This window comes from Sus scrofa, chromosome 15 (assembly GCF_054392235.1).
Source record: "Sus scrofa isolate SSC_HxYL_T2T_F1_AM1 chromosome 15, Sscrofa_HxYL_maternal_Yorkshire_Landrace_v2.0, whole genome shotgun sequence".
NCBI classification, from domain to species: Eukaryota; Metazoa; Chordata; class Mammalia; order Artiodactyla; family Suidae; genus Sus; species Sus scrofa.
The window spans coordinates 121,072,165-121,090,142 of NC_139397.1; the positions used below are offsets into that span (position 1 = coordinate 121,072,165).

Consider the following 17,978-nt stretch of genomic DNA (forward strand, 5'->3'; position numbering starts at 1 on the left):
CTTTTTGACACGCCCACCAGAAAAAACACATTCAAATAACATGGAAGAAAATGTCTCTGAATGTCTTTTTTCTATTTAACCGTCTTACACAGTTTATCTAACTGGCAATTCTGTAAACATAGGAGCTGTGCTAAATACTTTTCATAAAATATAAAATATCTAACTTAATCGTGTTTGACTCTAAGACGTTTCCATCAGTTTGGCTTAGGTCAGTGGTTCTCAATGCGTTTAATAGCGGTATTAAACCACAGATTGCTGTACCCCTCTCCCTCCCGCAGTGTCCGATTCTCTAGGTCTGTGATGGGATGGAGAATCTGCATTTTTACAAGTTCCCCAGTGATGCTGCCACTGGTGGTCCAGGGACCCCAGTATGAGAACGACGGGTTTAGTGGTTTTAATCAACCTTAAATTCTTAAACCTTAAAGTGCTGGTCGTGGAAGGGTGACGAGAAGTCCTAACGTTTTCTAGAAGCGGAGGTTCCCCTTCCCCAAGCAACCCCTTCCCGAGGTCGTGGGCGTGTCCTGGAGTCGTGCCCACTGGAACTCCGCCCCTGGGCGTGGCTCCGGCCCCCGGGCCGCTCCCGGGCGCCCAGTGGCCTCCTCGCCAGGCCCTGCGGGCCACGCCCTCAGCGGCCCTGGCGTTCGCACGTCCGGCGGGCCCTCCTCCCATTCCTCGGGTCTGGCCAGGCTGAGGCGCTGCTGTTCGGGCCGGGAAACCGAGACGTGGCTCCCGGGCGGAGGAACCATGTTGGACTTCGCGATCTTCGCGGTTACCTTCCTGCTGGCGTTGGTGGGAGCGGTGCTCTACCTCTACCCGGTAACGGCCGTCTCGGCCCTCACTGCCTTTCCCACATCCACGTCGCTCAGCCCGCAGCGGGCCGCAAGGGGCGGGCCCGAGGGAGGGCTTCCGCTCCCGCTCCCGCTCCCGCTCCGTCCACCACCGGCCCCGCGCGGGCCCCGTTTCCGAAGCACGTGATGCTTCGCAGGCGCGCGCTGCCCGCGTTGAGGATCAACCCGCGCGAGCGGTACGACCACCCTCAGAGGCAGAAACAGGCGTGCGGGCGGCTCAGATCTCTGCGCCCAGCATCGCCGCGTCATTCTTGGGGGGCAGGTCTGAAGTGCCCTGCTGGCTTTCGGTCGGTAACTCTGCCAACCCCAATTCCATTTTCTAGTGAGCCTGGGAGGAAACCAGGCTGCTTCACTCCTTTCTCCTTTCCGGAGGATTCCCCAAGTATTTCTTTCCTTGTGTCTTTCTGTTTGTCATTCCTGGAATCCAAATTCCTTTAGGGTGCAGATCGGGTCTTTCTCCTTGCAAGGCCTCACAGGCTACGGGGGTCCTGGAAATAGCTCTGAGCAGGGAGTTAACTGTGAGCTTCACTTGACTCTGAATCTGTTTTTTATCTCTTGGTCTCCTAGCCTTCTTGTCAACCTCGGAAGATGGTTCTGAAAACAAAATCATCTACAATGCAAGGTGGTGATTGTAGGAGAAGTTGTAAAGCAGCAGGACAGAGCCAAATATATCACTGACAATGACAGAACACCTCACATTATTTTCAGAGGTGGTAAATGGATTAGTTTGGAGTATTGCAACTAGACAATCTGAAACTTTCAGTGTATCTTTTTTTTTTTTCTGAAAAGTTAAAAATTCAGTTAACTCCAGATCTTGAATTTTTGACACTCTTCTAGTGACACTATTTGACCCTATTCTAGAAAGGGAAAACAGACAATATAAGCAAATAACATAGAGTTTGTTAGTGTTAAGTATTAGGGAGCTAAATAAATTTGGAAGTAGGTGCCATTGTAATTTTAGATGGTCAAGAGATAAGGAGAAATTTGAGCAGAGACCTGAAGGAGATGAAGGATCAGGCCACTCAGGTATCTGAGAAGCCATTTCAGGCAAAGAGAGCAAGTGCAGATCTTTAGGGGAAACATGTCTGGTGTGTTCCGGGAACACAAGGAGAGGGGTGTGGCTGGAGTGGAAGAGACTACCCAGAAGAATCAGGGATGAAGATGGGCAGTTTTTAGTTTAGGCCATTTTGTGGACTTGCCTTTACAGAAGAGTGGCATTTTAAATGTAAAGGAATTAAAATATAATTTTATTAAAGTTTAAAAGAATCATTTTGGCTGCCATGCTAAGAAAAGACTTAAGGGGAGTTCCCTGGTGGCCTAGCAGTTAAGGATTTGGTGTTGTCACTGCTGTGACTGAAGTTTGATCCCTGGGCCAGGAATTCTGCATCCTGTTGGTGCCACCAAAAAAGACCTGAGATAAGGGTGGAAGTGGGCAGAGTAATAAGGAGAATATTATAATTCTTGGCTTAGACCAAGATAGCAGTGGTAGAGATAGTGCGGAGGGATGGGGGAACACTTTATTAGGGGCATCATTAGTAACAGGAAGGAAGGTGGAATATGTGGGCACAAATGTAGGCAGATAGGTAGCTATGGTGTGTAAGTTATTCTTGATTGCTTTAATTTTTTTGATGAAATAGAAATGGGCTTATCAGTTATTGGTGAAGATAGGGGATTTGAAGAGAAAGAAGGAGCAAAATAGCCACCTGGAAGATTAGGAGAGTGAGGGACTAGGGAAATGAGATTTCCAGGCAGCTCATTTGAAGTTTGTGAAAAATTATAAATACTGGTCAGCATGGCTGTATTTTCCCCCAGCTGTTTTTCTTCAGCTCTGTGGGATCAAGGGCAGATGACAGAATATTGGGCTTAATTAGAATTGGTGTTTTGCCAGATGGTTATGACGGAAGGATACTGCGCAGAGGAGTGGTTATCATAATGGACCATGGAATCTAGCTGGGTAATGTGAGAAATGAGTATATGAGTTTTCCTTTTGGGGTAAAAATAATTTTTGGAGTCAAAATATTAAAAATAGAAGGAGGTCCTGTCTTGGCACAGCGGAAATGAATCCCACTAGGAGCCATGAGGTTTCAAGTTCGATCCTTGGCCTTGCTCAGTGGGTTAAGGATTTGGCGTTGCTGTGAGCTGTGGTATAGGTTGCAGAAATGGCTCAGATCTGGTGTTGCTGTGGCTGTGGTGTAAGCCAGAGGCTGAAGCTCCAATTAGACCCCTAGCCTGGGAACCTCCATGTGCCACAGGTGTGGCCATAAAAAATTGAAAAAAAAAAAAAAACAAAAAAACTTCCAGGGATGGTGAAGTTATTGGTCATGTCAGGACTGGTTGTACAACCATGGGAATGAGTGGCAGAGATCTGGTAGAAATTTGGGTGGGGGACAGATGGGTCAAGAAAGAAGATAAACTTCTGTAAGAATAGGAGTCTGGTGGGCAGGGGGAGACCTAGGGATGGTAGCCCTGGCCTTTGGTGTTTAATGAAACAGGAAATAAGTCATAATAACATTCTGGGTTGTCTCAAGGCAGGTGGTAGTGGTGAGGCTATGCTTATCAGGGAGATTGAAGCTTTGCAGGGTTTTGCCAGGTGCATGCCAAGTAGAGGAATCCCTCTCATCAGTTTAGCTCTTTGGGACATGGAGATATAGTAAAGGGCAGGAGGGCATTTTACCCAGCATTCTGGGGCTTGCTCTTCTGCTATTGAAGCGGGGAGGTTGTAGAGCCATCTTATCCAGAGCACACAGACTTCTGAGGCTCCCTCTACATGCCTGCTGCTGGGACTGAGCTGTGGATCCAGGATCAGGGTGGGTGTACTTAGAATTTGCACATTTTTAGAGATTGTTCACTCCTGCTTGTCAATAGTTTTTGTCAGCTATCTCAACATTTCTGGCATAACTCTTGTCAGTGAAGTCATTCAGATATTCAGTGACATCAGTTGTATTTTCTTCCCTGTGACGATATCCCCTCGGGAGCCCTCCAGCATCCTTCCCCAATCAGTAGTGGTTACCATCTCCTTCGGCTACATAGTTCTTGTCCTTTTATTATCAGAATGAATATTCTCTTTGCCTGTGTTGGATACCCTGTTTCCTGGATGCCACATGAGTCTCTCTCTTTCTTCCTTTCACTTCCTTCATTGGCTGCAGTACATCATTTTCCAGTAGTTTGCTAAAAAAGTGTGCGGGGAAAATACATTGTTTAAGACCTTGCTTGTTTGAAAAGCTTTCTGTTCTAGCTTCACACTTGAATGATAGTTTGGCTTGGTATAAAATTCTAGGTTGGAAACAATTTTCCTTCAGAATTGTAGGGGCTGCTGCCTATGAGCCTGTTGTCCCTAAATCTGGAATCTCAAGTTCTCCTTCCAGAATGATGGCAATCATGAGGAAGGTGTCTAAGGGATCTGAATACTGACTTTTTGCCAATTGTTAAAATCTTGCATCTTACCCTGCCCTTTTGGTTACTGAGTGCAAATCTGATTGATTCTTGTAAGCCTCCTCCTCTGCAGAACCCCAGAGGAGGCCACTGAACTACGTCCTCCAGCAGCTTGATACTTTCCAAAACTGAGTTGGATTGTTCACCCACTGTTGTTCCCTCTCCTATTCTCTTTATCCTTATTTCCTCCTTTTTTGTGGTTGCTCCCATGGCATGTGGAAGTTCCCAGGCCAGGGATTTTACCCTTGCCACAGCAGTGACCTGAGCTGCTACAGTGACAATACCAGATCCTTAACCCACTGTGCCACGAGGGAACTCATATTTCCTCCTTTTTTATTTTTTCACTTTCATTTTGTGACATTACAGAAGGAAGAGATAATTGATGAGTGTTATCAATCTACCATGTTTAAAGAGAAATCAGAAAGCTTGTTCCAGTCATATTAATAATTTCAGCCTAGAAAATAAAAGGTAGGGTTTTTATTTTTTCCCTTTTTGGGGCCGAAGTTCCCAGGCTAGGGGTTGAATCAGAGCTACAGCTGCTGGCCTACACCATAGCCACAACAATGTGGGATCCAAGCCGTGTCTTCGACCTATACCACAGCTCACGGCAACGCTGGATCCTTAACCCACTGAGCAAGGCCAGGGATCAAACCCACATCTTCGTGGATCCTAGTCAGGTTTGTTACTGCTGAGCCATGATGGAAACTCCAAAGGTAGAGTTTTTAATACTACTGACTTTATCTTTTTCTCATCATGGAGTCCTTCCATTCTTTTCCCGCTTGTTATAATATTAAACTTTTTTTTTTTTTTTTTGTCTTTTTAGACCACACACATATGGAGGTTCCCAGGCTAGGGGTCGAATTGGTGCTGTAGCTGTCGGCCTGTGCCACAGCCACAGCAATGCAGAATCTGAGTGGCATCTGTGACTGATACCACAGCTCATGGCAGCACTGGATCCTTAATCCACTGAGCGAGGTCAGGAATCAAACCTGCATCCTCATGGTTACTAGTAGAAGGAATGTTAACTTCTTCAAACACCTTAGTTTAATTGACAGAGAGAAGGGACATTAAGATAATTCTTTTCCTTTTTTTTTTTTTATTGGCCACCCCATGGCATATGGAGTTTCTGGGCCAGGGATCAGATCTGAGTTGCAGTTGCAACATACCTGAGCTGCAGTTGTGACCTACGCCACAGCAGCTACAGCAATTCTGGATCCTTAAACCACTGTGCTGGGCTGGGGATCAAACCCAAGTCCCAGCACTGCAGAGACACTGGCAATCCTCTTGTGTCACAGTGGGAACACCAAGATAATTCTTTTCAATATAATCCAATTTTTGTATTTTAATACAGGAAAAATCTCTGAAATTCAACTGAATCGAAAAGCCTATCATTTAAGATCCTGCAGTGGTCTTGGCAAAACACATCTGACTTACGGGATATAATAATTCATTATACTAAACTATTTAAAATTTTCTTCCCCTAAGGCTTCCAGACAAGCTGCAGGAATTCCAGGGATTACTCCAACAGAAGAAAAGTGAGTAATTATTATTTTTTTAATCAAATAGAGTCAGCCCATAATTTTTGGAACAAAACTAAACTGTATCTTCTCTAGATTACTCAGCTTATTTGATTCCTTTGTTTTCTCTAAATTTATCTCTGGGCGTACTACCTAAACTTTGTTAAGAACAGAAAGGAAGCCTGTATAAATCAAAACCTTTAATTTCTTTCACTTTCCCTCGCCAGAGTGTTGAAAATAGAAAGAAAGGATTAAGATAGGAGGAAGTAAGAAAAAAATTGCTATAGCTGATTTAAATCAGCCTGTGATTTAATAGCCAATGATGGTGTCCATTGCATCTTAGAATAAGATGCTGCAAAAATTGGATAGTTTTTCAGTGTCCAAGTCAGATGTTCCTTTTATCACTTTCTTATTTGGTGTGAAGTGATATGAATTCTCAAAATATTAGACAAATCTTTATCTAAATATAACTACCGAAAGTGAGAAGTCAAATATAATTGAGTTTTGGATCTTGCAGTAATTTGAATTTTATGTATCTTTGCTCTCATCTGTTGATACAGCTAGTTCAGAATCAGCTAATATTTTTTTTCTGACTCTCCCAAGTTAAAATGATTATTTTGTCTAATGTTACTCTTTTCTCAGAGATGGTAATCTTCCAGATATTGTGAACAGTGGAAGTTTGCACGAGTTCCTTGTTAATTTGCATGAGAGATACGGGCCTGTGGTCTCTTTCTGGTTTGGGAGGCGCCTTGTGGTTAGTTTGGGCACTGTTGACGTACTGAAGCAGCATATCAACCCCAATAAGACATGTAAGTTTAATTTTATTTCTAATCAGCTGATCTTGATCTTTTAAGAATAAATATCCAAAAAGGAAGACCATACATTGTTCTTATAGCAATGGCTAACATTTATGAAATGCTTTATACTCTATACCAGGCATTGTGCTAAAGTCTTCTGGATTAATTCCCTCACTTAAGATACTGCATTGTCTTAAAAAATGATTATTTTTCCTTCACCTTATAAACATGTAGAAGAAAATCCCAACATAAATCCCAGTAGGATTTTTTTTTGGAACATGAAAGAAAATAGCACCGGGGAACATCTGGAAGAGTAAAGGGACAAGAAACTAGTAAAGGAGGTAAAGTAGGAAGGAAAATAGCAAAACAAGTAAAGGAGGCAAAAAAGAGCCGTGGCTCTGCAGTTAAGGAACCCCTCTAGTATCCATGAGGACACAGGTTTGATCCCTGACCTTGCTCGGTGGGTTAAGGATCTGGTGTTGTAGTGAGCTGTGGTGTGGTCGCAGTCGCAGCTCTGATCCCGCATTGCTGTGGCTGTGGTGTAGGTCAGCAGCTGTAGCTCCGATTCGACCCCTGGCCTGGGAACTTCCACATGCTGAGGGTGCAGCCCTAAAAAGACAAAAGGCAAAAACAAAACAAGAAACATCTGAAAGAGTCTTAATGAGGAGAATACTTGTGCCATTAGTTAGAACAGTGAATTATAATGCTTGATTAATTTAAAGAATCTTGTACTGTGGACTGATGGAATAGAGTAGGTAATCCAGCAGGCCAACCAAGAATATATGATAAAGATAGCATTTTATGGTGAAGGGGAGAAGTATGGAAAAACTGGTTAGCTATTTAGAAAAAATAAATCTCAATCCCTGTTTTGCTTTATGTCAAAATAAATTCCAAATGCATAAAACTTGGAGTCATAAGAGTGATAGAAGAAAACGTGGTTAAATATTTAACTTTTCGAAGGGATTGCCAGTAAGCAACACTCCCCCCCCCTTTTTTTTTCCTTTTTTAGGGCCACACCCACAGCATATGGAAGTTCCCAGGCTAGGGAAACGGAGCTAGAGCTGCTAGCCTACACTGTAGCACATGGCAGTGCCAGATTCCTGACCCACTGAGTGAGGCCAGGGATCAAACCTGTATCCTCATGGATGATAGTCGGGTTCGTTTCCTCTGTACCATAATGGGGAACTCCCAATAAGCCGTTTCTTACTAAGATATGCAGTCTAGGAGCCATCCATCACAAGGTGATGTATGTAGAACTGTCCACACAAAAATGAAAAATTTCCGTACAATAAAAAACACCTTGAAAGAGAATGAAAAAGAGAGAGATAGGAACATGTTGGCTACATATTATATTCTGTAAAGTAAAAAGATGCCACGAAGAAGTTTAAAAGAGAACTGGGGAAACTGTTTACCACCATACCTATACATATATAAAGTAAATAAAAACTAATAAGAGTAAAAAAAATGTGGTTATAGAAAAATGTGGAAAAACAAAGTTAGTAAAAAAGAGGAAATAAATAAATAAATAAGGTGATGCAAAGAAAAAGCAAAAGGAAATACAGATGGCCAATGGGAATTAAAAGATTTCAACCTCACTAATAACCAGAGGGATGCAAATGAAGATGAGATTTTCACTTATCTAACTTGAAGAGATGAGGCAATAGTGTATGAATGTTTTACAAACTCTGGAGAGAAGATTGGTGGTAGCCTTTGATTTAGCACTAATATCTTAAGGAATTATCATAATTTGATAAGCACATAAATTAGAAAAGACATTAATATTACTTATAATTTTAAGCAAATTTATTTATGTATTTATTTTTTGCTTTATAGGGCTGCACCTGTGTCATATGGAGGTTCTGAGGCTAGGGGTCAAATCAGAGCTGTGGCTGCTGGCCTATGCCACAGCAACGCAGGATCTGAGCGGTGTCTGTGACCACAGCTCAGGGCAACACCAGATCCTTAACCCGCTGAGTGAGGCCAGGGATCAAACCTGTGTCCTCATGGATGCTAGTCAGATTTGTTAACCACAAAGCCACAACAGGAACTCCACAAATTTAAATATTTTTTAATGGCTGAGGATACATTCAGGCCATAATATGATGATATAGATGTATTTTGTTTTATTCATCAGATATTTGTTTAGCAAATAATATATGCCAGTGCTATTTTAAGTCCTTACCAACATTATCTTTTTTAATCCTCTGAACACTTTATGAAGCAGGTGCTGTGATTATCCCCATGACGCAGAAGAGAAAACTGAGGGATAAAGAGGTTATACCATTTGCTCAAGGTCACACAACTAATTAATGATGGAGTTGGGTCTTGAAGCTCAGCTGTTGGACTGAGTCCATGCTCTTAATCACTGTTTCCATACTATGGAAGGATGGCTCTGTTAGGAAATATGAAGTAAAACCAGACATGGCCTTGTACCTATGGAGTTTATGGTCTAGTGTTGGGGAGTGGGGGAAGCATGTAAATGGTGATCAGATGATCAGCTAATGAACGACTTGTTCTCAATGAAGGGATTGTAGTTCTTTTTGAAATCTGACAGGTTTTTCTGTCTGTGTCTGTTAAGAAATATTAACAGCTGTGAAAAAACTCCCTAAAGTATTTAACACTGAGTATCTCTGTGTAGTGAGATTTAGATGAATTTATTTTCTTTATATTTTACTGTTTAAATTGTTTACAGTGACAGCGTATTTTGTGTGTGTGTAAAAACAATATAGTCATTAAAGAAACACTTAAAAATGAATGAAGGAGAAAAGAAATTTGGACTCAGCTAAATAATTTTAAATGTAATATTTGATGATTACATATATAACATCAATTTTGCTTTAAAATTAGTGGAATGAGTTTCTTTTAAATCAAAGATATTGCTGTCATATGGGTAGAAAGCTTTATGTTAAGTATTACACATTTACAGTGGAATTCCTAGTCAGGATATTGTTTTTTTGCCAATTTTTATTGCCTCCTGAACTGCTCACATTTAGGAAAGACAGGGGAGTTGTGAAAAAAAGTTCCCAGCCTCTTGGCTACAGTCCCATACCTCTCTGATCTCTGTTGTTTTGCTAGAGATTTTTTTTTTTTTTTTGGAGTGATCACTTTGACTTAGAAATGTTTAATTTGTCTTTTTCAGCGGACCCTTTTGAAACCATGCTAAAGTCTTTATTAAGATATCAGTCTGATAGTGGGAACATGAGCGAAAACCACATGAGGAAAAAATTGTACGAAAATGGTGTGACTAATTCTTTGCAGAGTAATTTTGCTCTCCTGCTAAAGGTAAGGTGATAATGTAGTTTGGCCTGGAGTTCTGTCATACAGATAACAGTATATGGATCTTCCTTGGCTTGTGATGAGGGTTATGATCTGATAAACCCATCATGAGTTGAAAATTATCATAAGTTGAAAATGCATTTAATATACCTAACTTACCGAACTTCGTAGCTTAGACTTATGTGTGCTCAGGATACTTACACTTGCCTATAGCTGGGCAAAATCATCTAACACACAGCCTGTTTTATAATAACGTGTTGCATAGCTCATATAATTTATGGACTATTATACCGAAAGTGAAAAAAAGATGGTTGTCTGGGTACAGAATGGTTGTAAGCTTAGGGGCTATTTCCCTTCCTGATCACGTGGCTGACGGTGAGCTACGGCTCCCCCAGCATCATGAGAGTATCGACCTCATATTGCTAGCCAGGGAGAAGATTAAAACAAAAAACTCAAAGTATGTTTCTACCGGATGCATATCGCTTTTGCACTATGGTAAAGTCAGAAAATCCTAAGTCAGGGACCATCTGTATTTTTTGACTATTGGTGTTTTGTCTTTGCTACTCTTTTCTTACCTGTTTCCCCCCTGCCCCTCCACCCCTGCCTCACCTTCCCAGGCCAGGGACTGAACCTGAGCCACAGCAGTGACCCAAGCTGCTGCAATGACAATGCCAGATCCTTAACCTGCTGCGCCATAAGAGAACTCCTTATCTATCTTTCTAAGCTGATTTTTATTTTCCTGAAATTCTAAAACAAAACAAAAATCTTAACACTTAGACTCCCTATGTAAGTTGGAATGATGGGACCAGAGAGAATCTGAAGAAATTTTTTTTTCATTTTTGGCCACCCCTTGGCACATGGAGCTTCCAAGCCAGGGCTCAGATCAGAGCCACAGTCTCCACCTAAGCTGAAGTTTAACATGCTGGGCTGGGGATCAAACCCCCATTCCAGTGTTCCCTAGACACCACCAATCCATTGTGCCACAGCGGGAACTCCATGAAGAAATTTTTTTTTTTTTTTTTTTTTGTCTTTTTGCCATTTCTTGGGCTGCGCCTGCAGCATATGGAGGTTCCCAGGCTAGGGGTCCAATTGGAGCCGTAGCCACCGGCCTACGCCAGAGCCACAGCAATGCGGGATCCGAGCTGCGTCTACAACCTACACCACAGCTCATGGCAACGCCAGATCCCCAAACCACTGATCAAGGCCAAGGATGAAACCTGTGTCTCCATGGATATTAGTTGGACTTCTTTCCACTGAGCTGCAACAGGAACTCCAAAAATTTTGATTTAAATTACATTTAAATTAAAAATGTAATTTATAAAAGTAATATATGGTTGCTGAGGAAAACATGTAAAATCTAACAATATAAAGAAATCAACACTGTAAACAGCTATAATGGAAAAAATAAAAATCATTATAAAAAAAGAAATCAGGAGTTCCCATCGTGGTGCAGTGGTTAACGAATCCGACTGGGAACCATGAGGTTGTGGGTTCGGTCCCTGCCCTTGCTCAGTAGGTAGATGATCCGGCATTGCCATGAGTTGTGGTGTAGGTCGCAGACACGGCTCGGATCCCGAGTTGCTGTGGCTCTGGTGTAGGCTGGTGGCTACGGCTCCGATTAGACCCCTAGCCTGGGAACCTCCATATGCCGCAGGAGCGGCCCAAGAAATGGCAAAAAGACCAAAAAAAAGAAAAAATTTCAAAAATAGCTATAATTATACTTTTTCTAATAGTCATTTTATAAAATATAGAAACATTTAGAGAAATCCTGAGGAAAAACATTTTTTCTACTATTCATTACCCGGTGATAACCGTGTTTAACATTTTAAAATACTTTCCATCACTACAGTCACTTCTGTGTGCAACAGAATTTTATTTTATTTAATTAATTTATTTATTTTTGACATTTGGAAAGTGGGGGACCAGAAGGCACTCGGTTCTGCAGAACAAAGGCCCTAGGCTTTAGCCCACAAGACTTTTATTAAGGAAGGTGATGAGATCAGTATTAGTTTGATTAAGGAAGGTGACAAGATTAGTGGGCAGGAACAGGCATAGGCAATAACGAGGTTATCTCCTTAGTGATAGCAAAGGGCGTATTCTTAGGAGTAGTACAGCTGTTTATAGAATAACATGGTTAATGGTAAGTCCTTCATCTTGTCTTTGAAGGAGACTCTGTACTTTAGAACTCTTTGTCCATAGATATTTGCCTTCTGCAGAGTTCCGCTGTTCCATGGGCTCCAACATCTCTCCCTCTTTTATTTATTTGTTGCATAAAGACGTCATTGTAAATTTTGATTGTAGGGCATTCATTAGGTTTCTGTGGATCAATCTGATTCTGCAGACCATGTCCACAGCAGGTCTCTAAGGTGAACAGTCACATTCAGGGGGCAGGGGGTAGCCATCATTCCAGCCTTTTTTTTTTTTTTTTTTTTTTTTTTCTATGGGATGGGGTGATGGTCCTCTCTTCTGTAGCTTCTTCCTGCTGGTTAGGGATGATGAGTACTGGGTGGCTGGACGTGGTAGGTTCGAGTCAGGTGTGATGATCTTGGGATAGTGGTCTACTTCTGATGTTGTCTTCTTTTGGTCCATGCATTGGTGTTTTTCTTATTAGAGCCTTGTTTTAGGGTGAGTTAAAAGTCAGTAGTTCTCTCTATAGACCAGTCCATCCCAGAGGCCCTTCTACTCACCGTCTCAAGTCTGTTGAGTGCAAGGCTACCGTCTCCGCTGTCTGTAGTTTCACCTTTTCCTGCTCGAGGCAGACCTTCTCTTTTCTCCATTCGTGGCAGACCTTCTCTTCCAGCCCCACGTTGGGCACCACTCTGCCGCGACCAGTGCTGCAGGGCAACAGGAGATCCTGAAAGAGGGATGGCACACAAAACACCCAAGACTCATATTTAGAAAGCAGGGGACCGGGAGGCACCCTGTTCCGCAGAACAAAAGCCTGTGTGCAATAGAATTTTAATCAGCATTATGCTGTCCAGATAGTTTTAGACTGTATTTTTTTTTTTTTTACTATTGTCAGCATTTTTATAACACTATTCCTTGAAAATTTGACAAGAGTTTTACCTTCTAATGTCAGTTTTACCTTCTGAATATCTTTCAAGTGGCTCTACTTCCCCAGCACTGCCACCATACTAGTTTAAGCTTTGATCATCTCACGTGGCTGGCTTGTTTCTCTGCCTTTTCTCTACACTTCTCTTTTGATTTACACCCTCTGCAGTTTTCTGCCCTCTGCAGGAATTCTTAAACCATTTTTGTGACATGTACTCCTTGCAGTTTTGATGAAACCCAGAGACTCCTAAGAATAACATTTGGAAATGTGTGCTTACAAAAGAATCTACAAAATACAAAGGAAATAGAGTTATCAAAATATTATTTTTTAAAAACTTGCCACATTATGTAACACTTTATTATTAATGTGTTAAATAAAAGGGTCTAATATTGCTTTCCCAAACTTCCATAATTTTAAAGTAATGATGGTAAGAGAGACAAAACCATTATTTTGAGAGTTTTGCAATAACTGTAATGTAATATGAACATATTTGAGATCTGTATTGGTGACAAAGTTAAAGGGCATACATTCACAATGAGAGGAAATGCTAAATTTTATTTAGGATTTAAGTGAAAAATAGATTCTTTCCCCTCTCATCCAAGTTCATGGACTTGACTCTATGCACAGACCTCTTGATATCCGTGGACTGGGCATTCAGAACCCCTGAGAACAGTCAGAGGGTTAAGGATCTGGCATTGCCATGAGCTCTGGTGTAGGTCATAGATGTGGCTTAGATCCTGTGTTGCTGTGGCTGTGGTGTAGGCTGGCAGCTGCAGCTCCAGTTAGATCCCTAGCCTGGGAACCTCCACATGCTGTGGGTATGGCCCTAAAAAGCAAAAAACAAAAACAAAAACAAACCCCTGAGAACAGATACTTCCAAAATGCAGTTCTTATTTTACCACTCCCTTGATAAAAACCCTCCACTAGCTTCCCTTTACTCTTGGTACAAACTCTGAAATCTTTAATGTCATCTGAAAAATGTGATTTAGCTGCCTGCTTTTCCAGCCTTGTTTCCTGCTTTCTCTTTTGTGCTTATTACTCTAGCCACCCTGGTTTTCTCTTACTTCTTCTTCTTTTTTTTTTTTTCATTCGTTCAACTTATTTAGTATCTTTTTTTTATATATAATGATTTTTATTTTTTTTCCATTATAGCTGGTTTACAGTGTTCTGTCAGTTTTCCACTGTACAGCATGGTGACCCAGTTACACATACATGTACACATTCTTTTTTCTCACACTATCATGCTCCATCATAAGTGACCAGACATAGTTCCCAGTGCTACACAGCAATGAGATTGTCTTACTTTTATACCTTGTTCTTTTCTGCCTCAGGGCCTCCGCATATGCTATCCCCATAGCCTGGATTGTCCTTCCTAACTATCTGCATACTTCATTAATGCATGTTTATTCTTCAGCTCAGTTTGGCTTTGTTTGTTTATTTTGCTTTTTAGGGCGCTACACATGGTGTATGGGAGTTCCCAGGCTAGGGGTTGAATCAGAGCTGCAGCTGCAGGCCTACACCACAGCCACAGCAACACAGGATCTGAGCTGTGTCTGCGACCTACACCACAGCTCTCATCTAAGCCGGATCACCTCTGCTGACCCACTGAGCAAGGCCAGGGATTGAACCCACATCCTTATGGATACTAGTTGGGTTCATTTCTGCTGAGCCATGATGGAACTCCCTATCAGTTCAATTTAAATGTCATTTCCCCAGGGAAACCATCTCTGATCATCCCACTATTCCAAGGAAGGTCTTCCCTTTAGATGTTGTCATAAAATTGTTCACTTTCCCTTTACAACACTTCCCAGTTTGTGCAGTTCTTTGAATATCTCTTTCCTAAGCTGTATGTTCCTCATTCATGTTCATGTTCATGTATGTTCCATGAAGTGGGGAGGGGCACTCCAGTCCATTGTGATCACTACTTGGCTTTTGGTGGAGAGTGTTCCCTCGGCAAGTATGTATTAAATCAGTGAATGAATACTGACCAACTTAAAGATCCTCAATTCGTTGTCTTTCTTATCTCTGTTTTCTCCTCAGTTCACTCCCAGCTAACTGGTCTTTCAGTCTCCAGTTTAGTTATGTGCCCTCTCACATTCACCCTCCCTGAGCTACCTTAACAACCTGGATATAATTATATAACAAAATGAAATTGATTTTCTTATCTCTCTTCTTCCTTCCTTTCTTCCATCTTTTATTAGGGTATAGTTAATTTATAGTGTTGTATCAATTTCTGCTGTATAGCATAGTGACCCAGTCGTGTGTGTGTGTGTGTGTGTGTGTATGTATGTGTGTGTGTATTCTTTTTCTCATATTATCTTCCATTATGGTCTATCCCAGGACACTGGATTAGTTCCCTGTGCTGTACGGTAGGACCTCATTGCTTATCCATTGTAGATGTAATAGTTTGTATCTGTCCTTACCTCCCTTTTCAGGTTGTGTTTTCCTTCCCCTTTAATCTGTTTACCTCAAACCAAGTTACTTATTTTGTTGTGTGTTTAACATACCTTCTTGGGAAGTAGCATTATTGTGTTGCATAGAGACTTTAAGCTTAGGCAAAAGGCTTTGAATCTTGCTTCTCCCGTTTACTGCCTGCATAATTGTGTGTTGCATGGCCTCTGTGAGCTTTTATTGCCTCATCTTAAATTGAGATAATAGCACACCTTACAAATTTGCTGTGCAAATTATATGAGATAATGATGTAAATAAAATACCTAATATTAGACCTTAGAACACAGTAACTGGAAAAAAAACAAACCCTTTACTTCCTTTGCTTGAGAAGTAGATTTTCCTGCCATTTGTTTGCTGCTTCCCCCTGCCCCCCCAACATTCTTCTGTTCCTTTAACATTTCTTCTTGTTCATATTTAACTTGCTCCTCTGAAATGGCATCTCCTTATTAATGCTTCCAATTTAGCTAACGCATTCCTTCTTTCATGTAGGGTTTTTATGGTTCCTAGGCCTATATCAGGGTTACATAGGGGTTCTGTCTGTTCTACAGAGATTCAACCCCCATTCACTCACAAGTACACAGATATACCCCACTGACTCACATTATATAAATGATTTTAAAAATAGGAAAATTTAAATAAAAATAGAACAGTATAATGACCATCCATATCCTCATCACCAAACTTTAACAGTTGTCAAATAAGATGTAATCTTATTTTATCTCTGCCCCTACTTCTTCCATTTTCTCTTTGCATCATTTTAAAGCAGAATCCAGACGTCATACCAATGAGCACGTGCATTTTAAAGGGCCTAACAGTGTTTAGCATGTAATAGCTACTTGGTCAGTTTTCGTTTCTTTCTCACCTTCTATAACTTTGTTCATTCCTCCTCAAAATGTTCTCACTGCACACTGTAAGCACTTCTCTGAATTTTTTGAGTTGTAGAATAACTGATAACTCTTAAGAGGACTCTTATCCTACAGTATCCACTTTTTTTTTTTAATCTTTTTAGGGTCGCACCCATGGCATATGGAGGTTCTCAGGCTAGAGGTTGAATTGGACCTGTAGCCGCTGGCCTACAGCACAGTCGGAGCAATGCCAGATCCGAGCTTCATCTTCGACCTACATGACTGCTCACACCAACACCAGATTCTTAACCCCCTGAGCCAGGCCAGGGATCGAACCTGCATCCTCATGGGTGCTAGTAAGATTCATTTCTGCTGAATCACTACGGGAACTCTTCCTTTTACAAATTACATTAGGTAGAGGCTTAATGCCATTTTTCCCCCTTATTGGAGTTCTGTTTGAAACTCACACTTTTCATTCAAGATTTGAGACTGGCTAATGTGTTGGCTTCTCTCTGCACAGTTTTGCTCCCCTAAACAGAATGAACAAGGCCTTTAACTATGGCTGGATGCTGATTAGTTTTCTCCTTTCCAGTTCCCATTTCTGACTGGGAGCCATTGTTCAGAGGGCCATCAAGAGATTTGTGTATCAAATTCCCACATCTCATTGTTGTCAGTTCTATTTTATATTATCATATTCTGTTGGACCTCTGATGCTACCTGCTTAGGTCATCATATCTGGTCCTTATGGTCCTTCCTGAAGGCAGTTGTTTTGTTACCTCTGTCTAAGTATTCACCAGTCAGAATCTTTCTTTCTATTCTGTTTAAACACCTAACATTTGTCAGTAAGAATCTCTTTGTATTTAATTGTACATCTTCAGGGAATTTTGCCCATTTCTCTTTGCTTTGTTTTCAATGACGATAGAAATCTTTTTGTTTTTAATACTCTTTATTGTTAAAAACCTGTTAATCAGTCTTTCTTCTGTGCTTCAAGCTGAGTAATTCTAACTTGTTTAATCTTTTATCAGAGGCTCTGTTTTCCAAATTTTCAATCTTTTTTGTTGCTGGTCTGTATTCTATTTTTTTTTTCCTCCTGCTTGATCAAAGCCGTATCAAAGTGGACAGTTATTTCCCAGTTTTCGTATTTCTTGCCATCATATTTTCAAGCTTTGGTTCATAGACTGAGTCCATACGTGAGGAATGTGTTTCAGGTTTATATTGTCAATCCCATTGCACAAGCCTATAGGCACTTGGCTCATTCACTAGTCAGAAATACCTATCGCTATCTAATCAGCCAAGAACATGATTAAAGAGTGCAGTGGTCAGAACATCCTCCTCCCTGCTGATGGGCACTGTTTTATCAGAGTTATCACTCCAAAATAAGCCCTCCTTTGTATTGACACAATAAACCTTTTGCTTTTTTTTTTTTTGGTCTAGATCTGAGTTCTGTGTTCTGACTCTTCTCTAGTCCTCTCAAACCTCATCCTGTCTGGCTCCTTCCTGCCCTGACCATCTCTGCTCCAAGGCTGTGTGTAAATCTCCACTTTAATTCTGTGAGTGTAACTTCTCTCTTCTGTGTGCTTCAACCCATATTCTCCTGTGATCTTTAGGTTAAATTCTGATTTAACAACTATTTCTGGATTTTAGAATTATTTTCCAGAACCCTCTTAAGATTGACAGCTTAGTAATAATATTTATAGCCAAAATTATTGAACCCATTGGTTTAATACTATCAAATGAAACTCATTAACAGATTGTTAGAA

General features: G+C 41.1%; 1 protein-coding gene across 1 annotated transcript in view; it reads left to right on the top strand.

Annotated features, from left to right (window-relative positions):
- Nucleotides 1-662: 662 nt before the first annotated feature.
- The window catches only part of CYP20A1 (cytochrome P450 family 20 subfamily A member 1), a 66,792-nt gene continuing 49,476 nt past the window's right edge, over nucleotides 663-17,978 (top strand). Inside the window, exons 1-4 of the mRNA NM_001315809.2 lie at nucleotides 663-816; nucleotides 5,766-5,815; nucleotides 6,440-6,606; nucleotides 9,734-9,876. Of these exons, the coding sequence (NP_001302738.2) occupies nucleotides 745-816; nucleotides 5,766-5,815; nucleotides 6,440-6,606; nucleotides 9,734-9,876 (432 nt within the window). The 5' untranslated portion in view covers nucleotides 663-744. The remainder of the gene's footprint in view (nucleotides 817-5,765; nucleotides 5,816-6,439; nucleotides 6,607-9,733; nucleotides 9,877-17,978) is intronic.